We start from the raw sequence: 23563 nt of genomic DNA on the forward strand, positions 1-23563 counted from the left end.
AGGCAGGAGGGTTAGATCTACAAAGATGAAGCCTTGCTCCCTGGAGAGGATTGCAAGAGGAGGGGCTCTGAGGACGAGCTCTGGGCAGTGTGGCGGGAAGGGCCTCCTGGCCCCTGCCTAACCCTGCTGGTAGCTATTTGAGTGTGGCAGGGCCACGGCCTTTTGGAGGGGGGATTCAGGGTTGGCCTCTGAACTCAGACATCTCAAGGAAAAAGTTGGAGCCTCAGTTTTCCATTCATTTAATGAGAATAAACAGACTGGCCCGGGCTTCCATAGTGAGAGCCCCTTTCTGTCTGAGTATCTTGGGGCCTCTTAGAGCTCACTGCTGTCACCACACAGCCCCACTCCGGTTCCCAGGGGGCTCCCCCAAAAGCCCTTGGGGAGCATATTCCAGGCAGGTTTCCCCTCCCAGGTGGGGCAAGCATCTGGCACGGTAGAGGAACCTCAGATGGCCACGGTTCAGGTTGCAGCTCACCTCATGTGAGCCCGACTTTGGAGACTGGTCACAGGTGCCAAGGAGGTCATCATCCCAGCCATGGTCCGCATCCCAGACCTGTACCCTGAGGGGTCCCCGCGTGGCCAGGATCACGTCCCCAAAGTCCAGGCGTGTCGTCCACCTGGGGTTGTTGTTGTTCCACACGGTGTCTGTCCTCAGCTGCTGGCCACCGAAGAAGACCTTCACATAGGCGTCCGTGGCCGTGATCCAGTCCCCCCGCAGGCCTGTGGCCTGGAAGTTCATGACCTCCAGCCGGGCCAGGCCCCACTTCCGTGGACAGCAGTCCTGGCTGGTGACCTCTGAGCTTGAGCACTGGCACTGGCATGGGTTGTGGGGATTCTTCTGCTGCCCTGGGGGGCAGGGCCGGCTACAGTCCCTCCAGCGTGCCCTGCCCAGCAGGTACTTGCTCACTGCTTGCCTCAGAGCCTCCCGCCGCGGGTCCTGGCTCTCCAGGAGCAGGTGCAGGGGCTCCAGGCTGTAGTCCACCAGGCCAGGGCTGGCGGAGAGTGAGGCCACCCAGGCTGAGAACTGCTCGGGCCCGGCCTGGTGCCCAAACAGCAGGTCGTGGATGGAGGCATGGTGGCCGCCAACCACTTGGGAGTGGCGTTCGTGGAAAGTCTGGTGGAAGGAGGTGGTCATCTTGTGCTTCTGCTGCTTTTCCTGGCAGGCCTTGTACTCAGAGGAGGTGCTGGCCTGCCCGCCGATGCTGACCTGGGCCTCCACTGTCAGGCAGTCCCCCACCTCGTCGGTCGTGAACCCATCCAGGGCCAGCTGGCAGGTGCGCAGGGCGGTGAGGGCTGAGATGCGGCCGCCCAGCTCCACGGCCCGGATGAAGTGGGTGCCGTAGTTGGTGATGAGCCTGTGGTAGTGGGGCTCCGTGGAGGTGTTGAAGTCAGGGGGCAGGTCCCTGAGGGCCCTGCTGAAGTCAGGGTGCAGTGGGGGCTTGTGCACCAGGTGAAAACTAGGTGGGGAGAGAGAAACCTCAGGTGGGGCCACAGACAGTAGTGTTTTCCCCATATGGTAACGGTTGTCCCAGGGCACATGGGAGTGAGAAGAACACACCAAGGTTCTTCCCTCCTTATTTTCCTATTATAAGAGCAATGACAGGGGTTGGCTTTGTGGCGCTGTGGGTTAAGCATCCCATGTGGGTGCTGGTTTGTGCTCTGGCTGCTACACTTCTGATCCAGCTCCTGCTAATGCACCTGGGAAGACAGCAGAGGATGGCCCAAATGCTTGGGTCTCTGCACTCACATGGGAGACTCTGATGGAGTGCCAGGTTCCTGGCTTTGACCTTGCCCAGCCTCGGCCATTGTGGCCATTGTGGCCATTTGGGAGTGAACAAGGGGATGGAAGATCTCTCTGTGTCCTCCTCTCTCCCTCTCTCTCTCTCTCTCTCTCCCCCTGTGCCTTTCAGATAAATAAATAAATACTTTTTTTTTTTTAAGTAGTGATGCTGCCCTTGTGGTAGATGTCCCTCTGGCTTTGGAACCTGTCTTGTGACCTGCACCATTCTGTCCCCTGTGAAGCTCCACATGCCCGGGCTCCTGACAGCTGTGGAGAAGACAGGACCTATAGTTGTGTGACTCAGAGCGAGTGATTTGGGGTCAGCTGTGGCGAATGGGGCTGGACATGGCTTCCAGTCCCAGCAGCCAGGTATACGTGGTGTGGGACCTGAGTTCCAAACCTCTCCCTGCTCCCCAGCGCCGGGGCCGTGACTGCTGTCACTCACCAGTGCAGCCTGGACACAAGGCAGACATGAGCGTCAGTCGAATGACTGAGGCCCGAGGAGGAGGAGCGAGATGCCCAAAGCCACACGGCGCTAAGGAGGGATAACTCGGGCAGTCCTCCCTTGCCTGTATCGAGGAAGGACCCTATGGAGGACTACCAGTGCCCAGGAAGGAGGGGTTGGGGCTCTGGGGCGTGATCTTGCCCCCGTCCTCCATCTGGGCACTCGCAGGTTGGGGCCCTCGTGGATGGGAGGAGGCCCCGAGGGGTCTGAGAACCCGGGTTGCAGTTTCCTCCTTCTGAGCCCCCACCCCGCCACGCAGAGGTCGTGACGCCTCCTCCCAGCCCTCACCTGTACAAGCGGCACTCCACTGAGTCCGTGTAGAAGCTGTACTGGTCCTGATGAGTCTTCTGAGCTGCGAAGTTGGCCTCCTGGGAGTGCGAGCCGGCCACAGTCATGTGGACATCGCTGCTGGGCTCGGGATTCACGTCCAGCCCCACCCGCCAGTCGTTTTTGATGCTGTTAGCCGCGTCCCTGGCCACCTCCTCCGTGGAGCTAACTTTGGCCCTCGCCACGTGGCGCTGGCAGGCAGAGCCGTGGGCGCGCCAGTGGGTGAGTGCCAGGGGCAGGCGCTGCAGGGCGCCCTGCTGTAGGAGGTTTTTACAGAGGGTGCAGGTGCCATCGGGCCTCAGGAACCTGTGTGTGTCTACCGGGAAGGAGCCCGAGCGCCGGAGGCTGGTCACATCCACACCTTCTCCGGCCAGCCACGCGCCGGGCACAAACCTGCGCACACGTTTGCACTCTGAGCGTGCAGCTGTGTAGCAGGGGGCTGGAGTGGGCGCGGGCAGCAGCAGCAGGAGGAAGCCCAGGAGGAGCAGGCCGGTCGCCATGGAGCTGATGACAGGGGCGTCTGGGCTGTGGAAGCTGTGGTCAGGGGGATGGAGGATGGCTGAGTCATGCTCTCTGCTGTGCATCACTGGGGCATGGGGCAAGCAAGGGACTGAGCCATCTCTAAAGCCATTGGGTTTAGGGGCTGGAATAGGCCCCACAGGCCTGATCCACCCCACACTGTTAAATGGGCCCAGAGAGAGGGAGTGCCTTGCCCAGGGTCACACAGCGGGGAGGTGCCCCTGGCTGGGATTTCTCTACCTGAAGCCTCATGGGGCTCCAGATGGACGGTCTCCCCAGTGCTGCACCTGCTGCCGATGCGGAGGGGGCTCTGGCCACAGCAGGGACAGAGTGGTCGTAGCAGGTTTAGGGAAGGGCCGGGGCCTGGGGAGCCATTTTAAACCCCATCACAGGCTGCATTTCCCCACTGCCTTGCTCCTTCTGTCTCTAGCCTCCCTCCTGCTGAGCTGCTAGCAGAATTGGGATCAGGCCTCACCCTTGTTCTCCCTGGTTTCCCTTTAGGGCCCTCGCTGGGAGCCTCAGGGAGGAGTGTCAGGCTCTGCTGCTCTGCCTGCGCCTGTCGGTCCAGCACACGTAGGACCCTAGAAGTTTGTCATTCAACGCCTCTCCCCTGCCCAAGTCTCCTCCCAGGCCTGGCTGTGATAGGGACCTGCCTGATGCCTGCTCCTGGGAAAGGCTGGCTAGCAGGTGCCTGCTTGTTGTGCAAGGAAGCTGGGGCCTGCCCTGGGTCCATGATCCGTTCTCTCCTCTCTGCCCCGACCCAGACATGGCTCCCAGGAGGCCTTGCTCTGGGCAGTAGTTTTGAGCAGGAGCATCCTGAGCACTTCCTGCCCATCAGGCTCCCCTCCCTCCCCGGCAGGACTTCGCAGCCTCCCTGCCCTCTGCCTCCTTCCTACCTGGAGTAGACGGAGAGAAGCCCCTGCGCAGGCACGCTCGCTCCCCACCGAGGGCTTTTGAAGTGTTGTCCTTCCTATCCACAGCCCATCACGGGGTTGGTTCACATCACTGCTGCTTCCTGCCCCGCCCCTAGCGGTGGCCACAGGTCCCACCAGCACACCCCCTGTCACCAGCTGTCATCCGGCCCTGCTGACAACGCTCAAGGAAGAAGCTTCAGGGCTCTTCTGCCCAACAGAACTGCCTTGGGAGTGGGGGCCCAGGGCCAGCAGGTGGAGGGGGCACTGGGCTCATAGGACGTTGTACTTCATTGTCGGGGCTGACGTATAGGCCGCATCTGACTGCATCTGTAGGATGACCCGGGCGCTCCAGAGCAGGAGCAGGGTGCTGTGGTGTGGGAGCCAGGCCACCTGGGCCTGTACCAGCTTTGGTACGCACCAGCTTTGTGGCTAGACAAATGGCTTCTCTGCCTCAGTGTCCTCATCAAACAAATGGGGATAATGTGAACGTACACTCTGGAGGCTGTTGCGAAGATGAGGTGTGTCGGTCATGTCAGGTGATTAGAGCTGTGCCTGCCCTCAGTGCTGTCCAGACGTGTGGCCGTCGCCACTTCTCTGAGCAGTGAGGGGAAAAATGTTGTTCAAACCTTGCACTCTTCCTGCCCACCCACCCACCCTCCCAGCCCAGGCTCTGACCCCCAAATACGTTCCTGGGATAGGACCCCTGTCCCCACTTTCGTGAGGGCTGCAGTGGCTCCCACACTGGCCCCAGGCCTGGCCTGAGGGTGCAGGTGCAGGTGAGAGAGATCTGGTGGGACCAGAGGCTGGGGTGGGACCAGGGTCAGCGGGGGGTGGGAGATGGTGTTTCCCTGGGTGGAGTGACTCATGGAACACATTTTGGGGGACAAGTGGGCGAGGGGGCCCCCTTCTTACCATCTCCAGCTGTAGGCGCAATGGGGACAAACAGCCGCAGGCCTGGACCACGTGTGACCTGTGTCTTGTGGGTCACATCTTGAGGTTCATCCCTTCCGTCTGGGCCCCCACCACCACCCTCTTACAGGAACAGGGCCCCGTGCTGCCTTCTGGGAACCCAGCCCCGTCCTTCCCGCTCACTTCCCAGTAACCGTAACCCCCTGAGCCCCCTGAGCCCCCTCCAGCTCCCGCCTGAGGCCCTGAGGCGCTTCGGCCCTGTGCCTGTGCGGAAGGCCAGTGTAGGTCGTGGAAGCCCTGCACCTGTAGGGAAAGAGGCAGGTTCTGCACCGGTCCCAGTCCCAGCTTCAGCAGAAGCTGCCGCGTGGCTCTCTGTAGATGTTTTACACTTACCCCTTCTGAACCGTAGTTTGTTCTGTAGAACTGAAGACAGTGCGGTGAGCATGTGGCCTTGTGACTAAGCTGTTGCTTGGGACATCTGCCTCCCCCATGCCACGTCGGGGTGCCGGTGATTCCAGCCTCCCGCTAATGCAGACCCTGCCACCCATGTGGATTGGGTTCCCAGCTCCTGGCTTGAGCCTGGCCCAACTCTGGCGTTGCAGGCTTATGGGGAGAAAACCAGCAAATGAGAGTTTTCTCCCCACCCCTCCCTCTCAAATAAATAAATATTAAGTAAAATCAAAGAGGGGACTTTGGCATTCCAGACAGTGTTTCTAACTCACGAGCAAGGAGCCTTTAGCAGGTGTCAAGGGGCTTGTGAGGTGGCTCGTGTCCCAGGGGTGCCCCTGTGGCTGGGCCATGATGCCACTGAAGTTTTCAGCTCTTTTTGGCTACAACTGATGGCTGCTGCCCTGTCCAGTTGAAACTTAACGCCAGAAACGTGCCAGCACATTGTTCCCAGAGACGCACATCCTAGCGAGTATACGGTTCATTTGTTCAGTGGCCGGACACCAACGATGCGGCTTTTTGTGAACAACGGTATCGAGATGTCATTCACATACCATAATGACCCATCTAAAGCAGGGGCCGCAGTGGCTGGGGTATGTCCAGAGGCGTCCACCCACTGCCACAGCCAATATTAGAGCATTTTCGCCACCTTCAAAAAAGAAACCCCGGACTCGCTGGAGGAGCGCGCTCCCCTCCAGTGCTGCACTCCATGGCGTCTCCTGTGTTGAACCTTTCACACAAATAGAATCATCATGACCTGCACCCGGCTTAACTCACTCAACCTCGTGTTTTCAGGGCCGGTGTGTTGTAGCGTGAGTGAGTACTTCGTCCCACTTCGTGGCTGCACAGCGCTCCGTCGTGTGCACACAGCATGCTCTGTTTACCCATTCAGCAGCCTCCACTTCTCGGCTAGCATGAACGATGCTGCACTGAACACTTTAGTACAAGGTTTTGTGTGCACGTGTGCTGTTATTTTCCTTTTGGGGATATAGGAATGCCGCTGCTGGGTCATGGGGTACCTCCAGTGGAGCGCTGTTAGGAACCGTTTGCCCACGTGGCTGCACCATGGTCCCCCCAGCAGTGTCTGATGTGGTTCCCCACATCCTCCCCCTCCTCGTTTTTATCTCTCTGTCTTATTACAGACATTCTAGCGGGTATGAAGTGGTCTCTCTCTGTGGTCCTGATTTACATTCCCTAATGGATAGTGAACCTGAAATCTTTTCACGTCCTTATTGGCCATTTGTGTATCTCCTATGGAGAAATATCTAAGTCATTTGCTCATTTAAAGAAATTTATTTTCTTACATATTTGAAAGGCAGGGAGAGGGAGAGGGACAGACAGAGAATGCTCCCATCCACTGGGTCACTTCCCAGATGTCTGAGCAGCCATGGACTGGGGCAGGGGCTGAAGCTGGGAGCCAGGAGTTCAGGTCTCCCATGTGGATGGCAGGAGCCCAAGTGCTTGAGCTATGACTGTTGCTTTCTAGGGTCTGTATGAGCAGGAAGCTGGAGTTAGGAGCTAGAGCAGGGCGCTGAATTGTGTGGTCCAGGAACTTGGACGTGGCATGTGCTTGTCATGACTGAATTATGGTCCAGGGACTCGGACATGGCACGTGCTTATTGTGACTGAACTGTGGTCCAGGGACTCGGATGTGGCATGTGCTTGCCATGGCTGAACTATGGTCCAAGGACAGACGTGACATGTGCTTGCCATGGCTGCTCCGCTGAGCACTGCTCCTGTTGCTTGTCATTTCAGTGTCTTATTTAAGAAGACCCTGCCTAACACAAGGGTGTGTGCATTTGCTCCTGGGTTTTCTTCCAAGAGTTTTACAGCTCTAGCTCTTACATTTAGCTCTACGATCCACTGGGAGTTAATGTTTGTGTATGGAAAAGGGTCTAACTTCCTTTTTCTGCAGGTGGATATCCAATGTGGTGTCGATGTTTTCAAGTTACTGTACATCTGCCCTGCCGCCAAAGCTCCATAGATCCTTGCCATGGTTTGAACGCTTGCGCCCCTTCAGCATTCATGTAAAGTCTAATCCCCAGTGCGGTAATCCTAAGAGACAACGCCGTAAGGAGGGGACGGGTGCCTTTGCAGGGGGCTCGAGGGGGTCTGTTGGTCCCTGTGGCCCCTCTGCCATGTAGGACTCAGCAACATGGTGCCGCCCAGGAAGCCAAGGGCAGCGCTCAGTGGACTCTGCCCCTGCGGGTGCCTGATGGTGGACTTGCCAGCCTCCAGGACCAATGGGATACATTTCTATTCTTCATGTTACCTAGGCTGAGGCATTTTATTAGAGCGGTAGGAACAGACACTACACAGAGTGCATGAGTTGGGAGGACGTTTAGTCTGGTGGTTAAGACGCTGATTAAGGTGTTTATGTGCCTGGGATGGGGTACCTGAGGTTGGATGGAGTACCTGGGGTTGGATGGAGTACCTGAGTTTGAGTCCCAGCTCTGCTCCCTATTCTTGCTAATGGGCACACTGGGGCAGTAGGTGATTGTTCAAATAGATGGATTTCTGCCACTCAGTTTCTGGCTTCAGCCCTGGCCTACTCCAAGTCATTGCAGGTGTTTGGGGAGTGAACTAGTGTAAGAGAGCTTTGTATGCTCTCTCTCTCTCTCTCTCTCTCAAATTAAAAAAAAAATGCATGAAGGGCATATTGATCCTGATTGCATCTACTTATATATATATTGTGCTCGCTACCTGAACTAGTCACTAACCATAATCAGAGATCTTTGGACAAAGCAAATGTTTGGAGCATAATGATTGCTTCACATGCAGCCATAGATGCTGTTGTCTTCCTGCTGTGGTTCCTTGTCTCTACAGGTCTGTGAAACTTTGGGGTTCTTCCTCCTCACCCCTCACATGTGTTACCCACATTTCTGCTCGCTTCACCTGTAGTCCTCTGGAGTGAGTTGTAGGCTCTTTCCTCTTTCCACCCCGTGGAGGGTGAGAGCCTGGCCCTCCATCCCACACTTGGGCAGACCTCTGACTCCTGAGCCCATTTCTCCTTCTATTCAGGTTTTCTGCTGATTTTTTTTTTTCTGGTGTCAGTTTTGGCAAGTCACATTTTTTTTTTTTTTTTTTTTTTTTTAGAAAATCTTCAAGTCGGTCTAAAATTTCACACTTGTGGGCATGAAGTTGTTTACAGTCCTCTTCCTTTGTCTTTGTGAAAAATAGCTCTGCCGCCTTTTGGTCACAGACTTTTCTCTTGGTTTCTTGATCGGTCTGGCTGAAGGCTGTTTACGTGAATTTGTCGCCGAGAAGCCACTCTTGGTGTTTGCATTGTTCTTTCCCATCGTATGGGTTTCCTTCGTCCCTTCCTGCTCCTGCACGCCTTGGGCCCTTCTGCTGTTCTTTGTCTGCCTTTGCTGAGTCCGTAGTTCATTGATTTTCAGTTTTTCTTCTTGACGAAGGCATTTCTCTCCAGGAACCGTTTTTACTGCATCTCTGGAGTGTTAGTGTGTGGTGTCTTTGCTGTCGCCTCATTTCTTAATGTTCTCTGCATTTCCTTGTGATTTCTCCTTCGGCCTGTGAGTGCTGGAAGGGTGAGCTCAGGGGTCTGGGGTTTTAGCTTGTGTTGTGGTCGTGAATTCCTGACGCAGTCGCACTGTAGTCAGAGTGGTGTCTGCGCTTCTCTGATGTTTGCTGAAATTTTCTGTGCGATCCACTAAACGTTCAGTTTTTGCAAATGCCCCAGTGTACTTGAGGACATGTTTTTACTAATGTCTGGCTGCAGGGTTCCATGCGCAGATGGTCTTCTGGTGTCTTAATGACCACGACAGTCGTGTTAAAATCTCCCTGAAGGAAGGCGGGTTGTTCGGTTTCCCCCTGCAATTGCAGTTCTTGCAATTTTTGCTGTATGTTTGTTGAGGCTGCCTAACTCAGCAGGTTAAACACTGTTTTCTCTTCCTGGGAATTGAACTCTCTCATTATGTCGTGACCCGTTTTATTCTCAATAATAACTGTTGAGAAAATGTCTGTGTTCTCCAATGTTAATAGAGTCCCTCCAGTTTTCCTTTTCTACTGACATTTTTATTTGTGGCAAAATATAGATATAAAACTGACCATTTTCACCATGTTCATGTTCATCATTAGATTTTGATCACACTCTCTATGGAGCGCCTCCTCTCTCTTACTTCCAAATTCTGTGTTTTCAGGTTTTGTGGGTCTCTGTTAAACATCATTGGATTTTGTTTTGTCCTCCAGCCAGAGTACTTTCTGTATATCTATGACTTGGTCCGTTTATACGTATTGTGATGGCTGTTCTCTTAGAGCTCGCTTCTGTCATCAGATCTGTGTTCTCATCTTTCTGCCTGTTTTGTGTCCTCTCCCCCTCCTTCCTGCCTTCTCTTAGATTGAGCAAACTTTTAAAAATACTACATTCTTTTCTTTCTCCTGGCCTGTTTTGTTTCTGATAGTTACCCATAAGAATGGTAACATGTGTTCTTTTTTTTTTTTTTAAAGAACAACAGAGAGAGGGAAAGGGAGAGAGAAAGGGAGAGGGAGAGGGAGAGAGAGAGAGAGAGAGAGGCAGAGAGAGAGAGAGAGAGAGAGGGAGGTCTTTCATCTGCTGGTTCACTCCCCAAATTCCTGCAACAGGGAAGACTGGGCTGAAGCCAGGAGCCAGGAACTCCATCCAGGTCTCTCACACAGGTGGCAGGGCCCAAGTAGTTGGACCATCTTCTGCTGCCCTCCCAGACACATTAGCAGGGAGCTGCATTGGAAGTGGAGTAGCTGGGACTTGAGCCGGCGCTGTGATGTGGGATGCTTGTGGCAAAGGTGGCGCCTTAACCTGCTGCATCGCAGCACTGGCCCTGTGATGTGTTCTGAGCAAAGTGTGGGGTTGTTCACTCCTGCTCGCATTCCTAGGCACACAGACACCTTACAGTGCTGTCGACCAAAATCACCTCTTCTCATTCTGAGTTATTTTTTGTCTAGTATTTTACTTCTATCTTATTTTTCCTCCGCTAAATTAGTAATTTGTATTTTACTTGGTATAATCAATTTGTTTATTTATCTGTGTTTACCAGTTTCTTTGCTTATTATTTCTTCATTTGAGAATCATTTTCCTTTTTATTTGAACTATTTTTTTTTTCATTTTATTTGAAAGGCAGAGAGACAAAGATTTTCCATTTTCTGATCACTCCCTAAAGAGACAGGGAGGCAGGACCTCAACCCGGGTCTCCCATATGGGTGGCAGGGACCTGACCACCTGAGCCATCACCTGCGGATTCCCAGGGTGCACATGGGCAGCGAGCTGGAATTGGGGGTGGAGCCGGCAGTCAGAGGGAGGGGCTCTGGGCGACCAGTGTGACAGCCCTGGCTGTGGCTGGACAGCTCTGGGTGGCATGTGTGGCAGCACAGGCTACTGCTGGAGAGCCCTGGGCGACACACGTGGTGGTGTGGGCTGCAGCATTGCCACCACAGCATCCAGGCCGGCCTTCCACACACCACTGAGCCCCTGCCCCTTCTAAGTAGTGGAAACCTAATGAACGTAGAGTCAGCATCAGCTGGAGATATCCAGCATGGCTGCAGGATGTGTCCGCAGTTAATTATAATAAAATGACCATGGCCGGTCTTCCCATGCCTGTCATACACCTGACACCGTGATACTGCTGAGATTTCTGAAAATGAGTGGTACTCAAGCCCCACCCACTTTTGAATATTCAACTTAGCCACGCCCCCAAACATCAGCCCATACCTCCTGATGGTATAAAAGGATGGCCCCACCCTAGATGAGGGGATTTTCTTTGTTTAGGGTTTTTTCCCTTTGGTAGTGCTTTTTTTCGTTATTTGAGGTCCTTTTGTATTTAGACTTTCTGTTCCTTCTCGGGAGCTTGCCTGCACTTTTCCTTTGCTTTGAATGGATCCTGTTTCCCTGCACATCTTTACGCTTCCACTTTGCGTTCTTTCATGCGTGGAGGGGAGAGCCTGGAATAAACCCAGCTGGGAACCCCGCTGCCCACAGCACAGGCGCTCTGATGTGGGGTGCAGGCATCCCAGCCAGGGGCCCAATCGCCAGGCCAACCACCTGCCCTCAGTTAGTTTGAATCATAGTTTCAGCGTGGGGACTCAGATGTTCTGTTAGCTGTGACCACAGCGCGGCTTCTGGCTCCGCTGCTGCTGCTGTTTAGTGGCCCTCCCCTCCCCTCCCCTCCCCTCCCCTTTTTATTTATTTATTTTACTTGAAAGTCACAGTTACACAGAGAGAGAGGTCTTCATCCGCTGGTTCACTCCCCAATTGGCTGCAATGGGCAGAGCTGTGCCAATCCGAAGCCAGGAGCCAGGAGCTTCCTCCGAGTCTTCCCACGTGGTTGTATGGGCCCAAGGACTTGGGCTATCTTCTACTGCTTTCCCAGGCCATAGCAGAGAGCTAGATCAGAAGTGGAGCAGCCGGGTCTTGAACTGGCGCCCATATGGGATGCCGGCACTTCAGGCCAGGGCGTTAACCCACTGTGCCACAGTGCTGGCCCCCCAGTTCACTAATTCTTACTTCAGATGTGAGTAACCTGCTGTTAATTCGTTCTCTGAGTTTTCAGGTTATATAGTACATTTGTCAAGATGTGAAAATCAAAAGAATTATCCCAAGTGTTACAGTGAATTATTGTTCTCTGCCCCTCCTACCACCTGCTCCACGTCAGCCTACCTCCACTGCTTTTACTTTTTTAGTTTCTTTGGTGTCCTCCTCCCAGACTTTGTTCACACAAATAGAAGCATGAACAGTTTCTTGCTCTCTCTCTTCCCCACAAAAAGGAAGCACATGGTCCATATTCTTCTGCGCTTTGATTTCGTTATTAAATCCCATAGTTTGGAGCTCATTCCCTGTCAGCCCAGAGAGCGGTGCCCCCTCTTGTAAACTGCTGGGGAGTGTTTTGGTGTGTGGGTGAGCTGTCATGGCTGAGCCGGCCTCCCACCGAGGGACACCTGGCTTGCTTATCTTCTTCTGTTGTTGTAATGCCACAATGAATGAACTTGTCCGTACCTCATCTGGACACAGGCAGGTGTATCTGCAGAACACATTCCCAGGAACTGGGTTTCCAGGTCAGAATCTTGTGCATTTTCCGTTGTGTGTTTAAAGTTGCTATAAATCGCCTCCCTGTGGCTGGCACCAATTTCCATTCTTTTCAGTGTTAATGAATGGCCTGTGCTCTCTCAGCCTCACCTATGGAGTGTGTGGTCAAATGTCTAGATTTTCTTAAATTTTTTTGTTTAGTTGAAGGGAGGGAGGGGGGCAGAGAGAGAGATTGAGATTTTCCATCACAAGTTCACTCCTCAGACGCCCAGAACAGCCAGGGCTGGGTCCGTGAGGCAGGAAACTCCATCTGGGTCTCCCATGTGGGTGCAGGAGCCCAGGCACGTGGGCCACCTTCTGCTGCTTCCCAGGCGCATCAGCGGGAAGCCGAATTGCAGGTGGAGCTGGGACTGGATCTGTGGCCTTCTGGTCTGGGCTGTGGCGTGCAGAGCGGCTGCCTAATTAGCCGCACCACAACACCGACCCAAACTTCTAGACTTTTGTTAAGTTTTACTTACAACGATGACTTTTTTTTTAATTTGTGACCTCTGTTTCCATTCTGTTTCAGATTTCATGATTGTGTCTTCTATTCCTTTAAATGCTAAAAAAAACTAAAGTCATTCAAACATGCTCACTTTGGATTTTATGTGTAATGAATTCACTCGTGTTTCAGCAGCCGAATCTCCCATTGGTGACTCGTGTTTCCCCGAGTGTTTGCTTGTCCTTTTCGATGGTGAGCTCACTCCTGGCCACCTTTTACAACCACGGGAGTCCCAGGGGGCCCACACTGAGAGCATTCTCACAAAGTGGGTTTGTATTTACTTCTGTAAGGCACCTCCCGGTCCTACCACCCCTGACCTATTTATGTTTATTTTTCGGCTTGGCGTGTGGTATAATTAGGACCTCAGATGTATGGGAAGGGAGGTCTGCGGCTGTGACGGTTAGGAGACGCCACCCTCCCCAGCCATTTAAGACTGAGACAGGCACGTGTCCTCCTTGGCTTCCTTTCCTGCCAAAGACACGCGCTGAGAGCCCGTGCTCTCATTGACACCATTAGCCCTTTGCGCGTCTGTTTAGGCTTCTTGTGGGGTGGGCTCAGCCGCAGTTCCCCTGCCTCCAGTTCCACCGGAACGTGTTGGCCGCGCTGCACATGCGGTCACTGGACGGTGAGTGAGGCTGCGGTGTTCCCGGCTGGGTGTGTGTCCCAGGCCCTCCCTGGCAGCTTGGCCTGCTTCCCCCTCTACTCCTGGCTTCTCTGAACTTTTGACTCCTGAGTTTCCTTTTTAAGGGCTTCATCTATCCTTTTGGATACATGTCATTATGCTGAACCTGGCCTTCCTCTGTGTTTGGAACGAGGGAGCTTTTAGGGTAGCTGTTCAACAGTATTTGATCAATCTATTTGTCTTTTAAAAAAAGATTTATTTATTTGTTTGAAAGAGCTAGCGAGGAAGAGGAGGAGGAGAAGGAGACAGAGAGAGAGAGAGAGAGAGAGAGAGAGAGTCTTCCAGCCAGTGGTTCACTCCACAAATGGCCTCAGTAGCCAGAGCTGAGTCAGGCAGGAGTGAGGAGCTTTATCCAGGTCTCCCACATGGGTGCAGGGGCCCAAGCACTTGGGTCATCTTCCACCTGCTTCCTCAGGCCATAGCAGAGAGCTGGATTGGAAGAAGAGCAGCCGGGACTCACACAAGCGCCCATGTGGGATGCCAGCACTGCAGGCAGTGGCTTAACCCACTGCTCCACAGTGCCAGCAACTGTTCTTTCTTTCCACAAATATTTACGGACTGCCTACTATGTGCTAGATGATTCTATTCTTTCAATTTTACATCAAAAGACTCAAAGGACTCTGGTTGATATAGCAACCATCAGTTAATTCACAGTATTAAGTGAAGGGAAAATAGTTTCCCATTTTAACTTAGCCATCCAAGCTCCTGGTGGACATTGGCTATGAATAGTTTTCTGCAGGAAACTAATTCATACGAACAATGTTTCCACATCAGATTGACTCAACTCAGGCGGCATGAAGAGGGCATTGGTACCACCCCCGATTTGTGGGTCACTCTACCACATTCATCTCTGCTGGCTAATACGATGGGAATTGAGGGGCCCAGCCTGTGGCAGTGAGTTATGCCACCGCCTGTGACACTGGTGTCCTGTGCCACAGCACCACTTCAAGTCCCGGCTGCTCCCTGCTAATGCACCTGGGGAAGCAGCAGAAGATGGCCCAAGTACCTGGCCCCTGCTACCCTCTGTCTCTCTCTCTCTGTAACTCTCTCTAGCAAATAAATAAAATTAATCTTTTTAAAAAGCAGCCCAGGAGACTGGAATGCAAATGTGCATCTCATGGGGAGGAGTAGAAGGAACACTTCCTGCTGCTGTGACTCAATGTTGTCTGCTCTCTGCCAACATTTCTGTGTTGGGAGTCTCACCCCTAATGTGATGGTGTTTGCAGTGGAATCTTTGGGAGGTAATAAGGCCATGAGGGTGGCGTCCTTAGCAGCGGGATTCGTGCTGCATCAGATAGGCCCCGAGAGCGATGGCCCTCCTTCCACCGTGTTAGGACTCCAGGAGCAGACCGCCGTTTGCAGCCAGAAGGGGGCCCTCTCGTGGCCCTGACCACACTGGCCCTCCGTCTCAGACTGCAGTTTCCAGAACTGTGAGTCCTCGTAAGTCACCTGTCTGTGATGTGTTTGACAGAGCAGCCTGAACACACGAGGAGGCTTGGAGGCTTGCGTTTGGTTCGTGCTCAGTCCCTGGGAAGAGTGAGGGTTGCTGGGAGGGCATCTTCCGGCGGGAGCCTCCTGGAACGCGGCTGGTCCTTGCAGGGGCTGGAAGACTCGGCCTCCACCTCTCCCTGTCCTTTCTCCATTTCTCCTGTGGACTTCAGAGCATTTCAGCTGCTCTTTTTTCTCTCTAACTTATTCTTTTTTTAAAAAAAAGATTTATTTATTTATTTGCAAGTCAGAGTTATACAGAGAGAGAAGGAGAGGCAGAGAGAAAGAGAAGTCTTCCATCCGCTGGTTCACTCCCCAGATGGCCACAACAGCTGCGCCAATCTGAAGCCAGGAGCCAGGAGCTTCTTCCAGTTCCCCCTCATGGGTACGGGGGTCCAAGGACAGGGGCCATCCTCCACTGCTTTCCCAGGCCATAGCAGAGAGCTGGATAGGGAGTGGAGCAGCTGGGACTTGAACCAGCGCCCATATGGGATGCCGGCACTGCAGGTGGTGGCTTTACCTGCTATGCTATAGCGCCAGCCCCTCTAATTCATTCTTCACCAACACTGGATCCGATCCTCAGCCCACCCATTTACCTCTTGGTCCCTTCATAGCTGCTTAATAATGGCAGCCCTCAAAGGACTTCAGTAGACAGCTCTCAAAGAAAAATGTGAAAAAATGCTCTGCATCACTGGCCATCAGGGAAATGCAAATGAAAACCACAGTGAGCTGTCACCTCACCCCTGTCAGAATGGCTAAGACCCAAGAGAAAGAGTTACAGATGCTGGCGAGGATGTGGAGAAGGGGGACACTTACACAGTGTTCGAGGGGAATGTAAGTTAGTGCAGCCACTGTGGAAGACAGTGTGATTTCCTAACCAACTAGAAATAGACTGTGATCCAGCAATCCCACTGCTGGGTCTGCACCCAGAGGACTCGAACACCACGGAACCCAAGAGATCCCTGCACCACCACGTAGACAGCAGCACGGTTAGCTCTGTCCACAAGAGCCAGATCGGGAGTCAAGCAAGGTATCCGTCGTTAGAGGAGTGGATAGAGAAAACGTGGTCTATATACACCGTGGCGAATTACTCAGCTTTAAAAAAGAGTGAAATTCTACCATTGGCAGCAAAGACAGAAAGAAAAATGGCAGCCCCCGCCTTCCCGTTTGGCTTCCACAACTCACCCTCTTGTTTCTGTGGGAGAGCGGACTCCACAGCGTACACAAAGTTTCACATACATTATTCCATCTGTGCCTAACAATGTTATGACACAGGCAGGACGTTGTTCTGGTTTTCTTTTTTTTAAATAAAAGTCCCCCCTGGGAGCCAGCAGGAAGTACTTTCCTGATGTTAGAAAGCCAGCGAGTGGCCGAGCGGGGACCAAGCCCAGGCTGCCTGCTTGAGGCCAGTGCCCTCCCCGGAGCCCGGCCCACTCTGCTGCTTAATGCTTTCAAGAGCAAGTTCAGCCTTGCTGCCTCCCCCAGGAGCTCCTGACTTTCTGTGCCTGCTGGAGAACAGGAGGTCTGGGACTCCCCTGCGAGAGCTGGTACCGCCTGGGCCCGTCAGCTTAATGCCTTGGGGCTGCCCAGCCAGCCACACCTGGCCACGGCCTGGGTGTTTTTTCATGGCTTGCCTGTGACCAAGGCTTGTGAAAATATACATGCCTCCCTGAGTGCAAACCTGAATGGAAAGAAAAAAAAAAAAGAAGAAATTCTGAGTAAGAGTCTGACTAACGGCTCCTTGGAAGAACTTGACCGCTCGCAGCGCCTGAGGCTTTTCCATCTGCCTCTCAGCTAGAAACCCCCGAGCTCCCTGCACTTGCCGGGCACAGCGTGCCGTGTGCGTGCTCGTCTGGCTCGCTGCTCACTGGTGGTCTTCAGTGAGCACCTGCCACGTGCCAGGTACCGATGACTACAGAGAAGGCTGTGACGACGCCTAAGACAAGCTTGTGTCCTTGCAGGAGGCTACAACCATAGACGTTTCAGCACCATGATGGAGCTCAGAGTTTTGGGAACCAGTCTGCCTGGCCAGAACCCCTGCTCTACCTTACAACTAAAAACCTTCCTTGGATGAGTATCTAACCTCTGGAAGCCTTGGTGTCCTCAGCTGTAAACTAAGACTAATAATTGCACCATCAGCAACACCAGTAACTCAGTGTTGCCGTGGAGACTAAATGAACCAGTGTGTAAAAGGGCTTGGCGTTAGAGCCAGGATTTAAATAAAATCAGGTCGTGGGGCGGGCATTGTGGTCCAGTGGGTTAGGCTGGCACTTGGGAGGCCCACAATCCAGACCAGAGTGCCTGGGACTGAGTCCCACCTCTGCTTCTGATTCAGCTTCCCAGAGGTAGCAGGTGATGGCTGAAATATTTGGGTTTCTGCCACCCATATGGGAGACCCAAATGGAGTTCGTGGCTCTTAGCTTTGGATTGGCCTAGTTCTGGTGGGCATTTGGGGAGTGGACCAGCACATGGAAGATGTCTCCCTCTGTTGCCTTGCCTTTCAAATTGAAAAAACAAAAAGGCCATTAGCATAATATCTAATGATGACTTAGAATGTGCGGTTCAATAATGCAGAGGTACAGTGGTCCAGGGTAGGGAGCAGTGATTTTGAGCTGGGGTCCCCCGAATACTATGTTCTTGAAAGATGGATAGATTAGGTGTCGGCGCCTGTAGTGCCAGCATCCCATGTGGGCGCTGGTTCGAGTCCTGGCTGCTTCACTCCCGATTCAGCTCTCTGCTATAGCTTGGGAAAGCGGAGGAAGATGGCCCAAGTGCTTGGGCTCCTGCATCCACATGGGAGACCTGGAAGAAGCTCCTGGCTCCTGGCTTTGGATCGGCACAGCTCCAGTCATTGCAGCCAACTGGGGAGTGAACCAGTGGATGGAAGACCTTTCTCTGTCACTCCCTCTGTCTCTGCCTCTCTGTAGTTCTGCCTTTCAAATAAATAAATAAATAAATATTAAAAAGAAAAAGAAAAGAAAAGATGGGTAGGTGGAAGCGACTGTTGGGTTTTCAGACTGAAGCACTGGAGCAATGGCACAGAGGCCAAGAAGGGCTGCACACCTGCAGGAAACAGCGGAGCTCATGGATAGCACTGGTGTGTAGGTAGAATAATAATAATTGTAATTACAGCTCACTCATGCACCTTTTATAGTTCTTTATAATTATCATGAATGTTTAATGTCCCAACAACCCAGGGAATCTCCTCCTAAAATCTTGAAACTCACCAGCCAAGGATCCCATCCAGGGAAAAGCCCCACACTGGGGAGAAATGGCTGGGGTAGACTCTGAGCTGAACAGGACAGTGGGGGGCCCTGCAAAGAGAAGGTGCAGCGGAAGTCGGGGCGGGGAACCGAGGAAGCCGCCTCAGACTCCTCAGTCTGAAAACCCAGCAGTTGCTTCCACCTACCCATCTTTTCTTTTCTTTTTTTTTTTCTTTTTGACAGGCAGAGTGGATAGTGAGAGAGAGAGAGAGACAGAGAGAAAGGTCTTCCTTTTTGCCCTTTTTGCCGTTGGTTCACCCTCCAATGGCCGCTGCGGCCAGCGCATCTCGCTGATCCGAAGCCAGGAGCCCGGTGCTTCTCCTGGTCTCCCACGCGGGTGCAGGGCCCAAGGACTTGGGCCATCCTCCACTGCCTTTCCGGGCCATAGCAGAGAGCTGGCTTGGAAGAGGGGCAACCGGGATAGAATCCGGCGCCCCACCCGGGACTAGAACCCAGTGTGCCGGCGCCGCAAGGAGGAGGATTAGCCTGTTAAGCCACGGCGCCGGCCTTCTTTTTCTTTTTAAGATTTATTTATTTATTTATTTATTTGAAAGGCAGAACTACAGAGAGGCAGAGACAGAGGGAGTGACAGAGAAAGGTCTTCCATCCACTGGTTTACTCCCCAGTTGGCTGCAATGGCTGGAGCTGTGCCGATCCAAAGCCAGGAGCCAGGAGCTTCTTCCAGGTCTCCCATGTGGGTGCAGGAGCCCAAGCACTTGGGCCATCTTCCTCCACTTTCCCAAGCTATAGCAGAGAGCTGGATCGGGAGTGGAGCAGCTGGGACTCGAACCAGCGCCCACATGGGATGCTAGCACTACAGGCGCCGGCCCCTAATCTACCCATCTTTCAAGAACATAGTATTCGGGGGACTCCAGCTCAAAATCACAGCCGAGGAGGGAGCCCTGGAGTCGTGACTCTCGGCTGAGAAACCCTTGCCCATTTTCCCCGTGGAGGAATACAGGAAAGCCCATCTCACGTAAACAGGGGTACCAGGAAGGACTGCAGAGAAGAGAGCCAGCACCGTTCAGGTTTTCTTACAAGAGAGAGACTACGGAGCATCAGAACAGCTCGTCAGACCATGAGGGTCTCTAGGGAGATGCCAACAAGACCAATGAGAACTTTAACAATGTTTCCTTAAAATATTTGGAAACCAGATAGGGAGCGAGAGAGAGAAAATAGATCTTCAAAGGTTCAGTCCTCACATGGCCACAACTGACAGGGCTGGGCCAGGCCAAAGCCAGGAGCCAGGAATTCCATCAGTTGTGTGTCAGGAGCCCAAGTACTTGGGCCATCATCTGCCTCCGAGGTGCATTAGCTGGGAGCTAGATAGAAAGAGGAATAGGCAGGACTTGAACCAGTTGCATGTGGTATGCAGGCTTCCCAAGCATTGCTTTAACCGGCCGAACCACAATGCCTGGCCCTAACTTACCATCTCAAAATGAAGTAAAGTGGCTTTTTAAAATGACAGAATCTGTGAAACCACAGTGTAAGCCATGATTGTAAAAATTAAGAAATTAGATAATTAGGTAAAAAGAAAATCTGAATGAAGTTTGCATATTATTTAGTAAAGGAAAACATTTCTAAAAATCAAAAACCATTTCAGAAATGAAAATGCTTAGAGTGAATAATTAATGTAAATAATGTTAACAGAAATGAAAGATGAAAAAATAGGCAAATTTAAAAAAAAATAATAACTAGAGAATAGGAAAAAAGATATGAAAGTGATAGATACAGAAAATAGAGAAGATCCAACCCATGTATAAATGAGGTGTTCAAGAAGAAAACGAAAGCAACGGGGCAGAATACACGCAGTCGTAGTGAAAAAGCACTTTCTCCTCTGATGAAACAAGTAGACAACAATAACATCAGTAAGACGCGAAAGATTTTTTTTTTTTTTTTGACAGGCAGAGTGGACAGTGAGAGAGAGAGAGAAACAGAGAGAAAGGTCTTCCTTTGCCGTTGGTTCACCCTCCAATGGCCGCCGCGGTAGCGCGCTGCGGCCGGCGCACCGCGCTGATCCGATGGCAGGAGCCAGGTGCTTATCCTGGTCTCCCATGGGGTGCAGAGCCCAAACACTTGGGCCATCCTCCACTGCACTCCCTGGCCACAGCAGAGAGCTGGCCTGGAAGAGGGGCAACCGGGACAGGATCGGTGCCCCGACCGGGACTAGAACCCCGTGTGCCGGCGCCGGAGGATTAGCCTGTTGAGCCACGGCGCCGGCTGCGAAAGATTTTAACAACACAATTAGAAATTGACCCAAGTGATATACATAGGGCGTTTCACCCACTTGTCAAAGAAATACACCTTCCTTTTCAAGCAGACACTGAGCAGTTCTCTAAATTGGCCATGTACCAAGGCACAAATTCAGTGCCCAAAATGTTAATGGGTTAAAAAGTGTCAGAGAATATTCCATTACTCCATGGATTAAGCAAGAAATAAATAAGAAGAATCAAAAGCAAAATATTAAAATATTTTGAAATTATTAGTATGATTCAAAGTAACTCCCAAAGTGAAGAAAAAGTCAGAAAATAACTTTGCCTGAATGATAAATACATAACATACCACACTACGTGGGTGCAACTAGTGTCATGCTTAGAGGTAAATTTATCGTCTTAAATGCACATAGCAAAGGAGGAGGATTTAATATTGTGGGAGGCCAGACTACGCCAGCCCAAAATACGCCTCTTTAAGCATAAGGATTATTTTAAGCTGATTATTTTGAGAAACTACAGACACAGGAGAAGCTCTAAAAACAGAACAGAAATTATCCTCTTGTAAGAGAAGTGTGAGTCTATAAAAGACTCCACTTGTTCAAGTGTCTGCTGCTCAGCCCCAGGATGAATGACGTCAGAGAAGGTGCTGACTTAACCCTGCAGAACGCAGCCCCCCTGCCGCACTGCTCCGTCCCAGGTCACCGCTCTCACTGGCTTTCTCCACAGCCTGCCTTCTTTGTTTCAGTTGAAGATGATAGTCAGGCCGGGACTCGAGCCACCTCTTTGAGAGTTAGTAATGTCTCCTGGATAGCTCATGTATGCATGAGGTATACATGCTATTAAACTTCTGTTTGTTATCCTCTTGCCAACCTGTCTTTTGTTTTGAGGATCTGCCCCAACTAAGAACTATGAAGGGTAGGGAGAAAATTGTGTTTCCTCTCTTTAATATCTATATAAATCAGCATATCCATCTAAGTATGTAAAAAAGGAAAAACAGATTGAATCCAAACAGTGGAGGAACGAAGTAACAGAAAAAGCAGAATTTAATGAAACAGAAAGCAAATATGCTATGAAGAAAATCAGCAACACCACAGTTGGTTTTTAAAAATAACAAATAAAACATTAACCCTTTGTAAGATATAAATGGAGAGGAGGCACAAATTAGCAATACCAAAAAATGAAAAAGGAGACATTACTACAGAGCCTATATTCATTAAAAAAAACCATGATGAGCAACTTTATGCCAAGAAATTTGACAATTTAGATAAATTAATACATTTCCTTAAAACAATAGCTTATCAAAACTAACATGGAAACATTTAAAAATTAGAATAAGCCTATAGCTAGGAAATAAGTGATTTTTTTGTTTTTTAAATTGAGATTTGCATACCATAAAATTCACTCCTCTAAAATGTAAAATTCTGTGGCATTCAGCACATCCACAAAAATTTTACTTGAAAGGCAGATTCAGAGAGAGAGAGAGAGAGAGAGAGATCTTCCATCTGCGGGTTCGCTCTCCAAATGCCCACAGCAGCCAGAGCCAGGCCAAGCTGAAGCCAGGGGCCTGGAACTCCATCCAGGTCTCCTATGTGGGTCACAGGGATGCAGGTAGTTGGGTCATTTTCCACTGCTTTCCCCAGCATGTTCGCAGAGAGCTGGATCAGAAGTGGAGGAGCCAGGACTCGAACTGGCGCCCATATGGGATGCTGGCACTGCAGGTGGAGGCTTAATGTACAGCGCCAGCTCCAACAGTTACATTGTAAAATGGTATTGAGAGCATCTACTGGGGGCAGACACTGTGTTAAACACCCAGTGTGCATTATCTCATTTAATCTTGAAGCCTACATAAGGTCCCATAGCTGGGATTTGAGCTCTGATTGGCTGCATCCAGAACCCTTGTCCTTAACCACGTAGAGCAGTTGGGGTGATGAGCCTGGAGAAGCAGTTCTTGCCTGAGCACTCCGTGGCCCTGTTACCCCTTCTGCAGCGGAGGGAAGTGAGACAGGTTGTATAGCCCCCAGGAAGCAGAGCTGGGGCGGACACAGCCTGTGTGTGGCCCTGGAGCTCCCTGGGAGCAGGACTCTCATGAAGCGAACGAGGTGCTGCTGGCCAGGGAACGGGAGAGCCGGTGTCCAGACCACTCCCGGTGTCCACTTCTCGTCCTGTCCATATCCAGGGCTGCAGTGAGGGTCAAAGCTGGGGCCCATGGAGATGCCCTAGGAACTGGCAGGCCCCGGTGTGCAAACACTGGCAGGGGTGTGGCTGTGTGTGTGTGGGGGTCCTCACTGCTGTCCAGCGCAGCCGCGCAGCAGAGGGAGGAGGTCAGCCCTGGGTGCCCAGACTCAAGGCTAGACCCTCAGGTAGAGGGAGGCAGGCCTTCCCAAGCCAGAACGGGTGCGCATCCCGCCGCGGCAGTTTGAGGACACTCGGGTCTCTGCTGTACCGCAGACGGACCCGAGACTGTACATCAGCCTGTTCTTGGCGGATGCTTGTGCTGTGTCTCGGGATTACGTTACACATCTAACTTCATACAGCACAGTATTCACTGGCTCTTTTGCAAAAAGGCTTAACCATGCTCCTGACATTTTACCACAAGGTTTTGGGAATGGTTTTAGAATCTTCTTTTTCACGCTGCATATATAAACCAAATTAGCTTGTTTGTTGCAATGATCCTCGTTACGCACTCTGATCATGACTGTCAGATTTGCGAACTATCAGGAGTAAATTAACCACAACTATTAAAAGAAAAAAGCTGTCCTATCACAAGAATGACACCCTTTTGTAGAGGCTCTTTCTCCAGGAGGAAAGGGTGGGAGCTGCGGCGCGTGCGCACTGGGGTGGGAACCCAGCTGCTGGAGCATGCGCATTGTGTGTGTGTGGGGGGAAGGGAGCAGCTGCTAAAGCATGCGCACTGGGGAGGGGCGAGCAGCTGCTGGAGCATGCGCACTGAGAACGGGGGG

General features: G+C 51.9%; 1 protein-coding gene across 1 annotated transcript; it reads right to left on the bottom strand.

The window, feature by feature from the left end:
• Positions 1-328: 328 nt before the first annotated feature.
• PRF1 (perforin 1) lies at positions 329-3112 on the bottom strand. The gene is made up of 2 exons (XM_062215026.1): positions 2574-3112; positions 329-1457 (listed from the first exon to the last, which is right to left on the bottom strand). The coding sequence occupies exons 1-2, from the start codon at positions 3110-3112 to the stop codon at positions 329-331; spliced, it is 1668 nt and encodes a 555-aa protein (XP_062071010.1).
• Positions 3113-23563: the final 20451 nt, after the last annotated feature.

This window comes from Lepus europaeus, chromosome 17, assembly GCF_033115175.1.
Source record: "Lepus europaeus isolate LE1 chromosome 17, mLepTim1.pri, whole genome shotgun sequence".
NCBI classification, from domain to species: domain Eukaryota; kingdom Metazoa; phylum Chordata; class Mammalia; order Lagomorpha; family Leporidae; genus Lepus; species Lepus europaeus.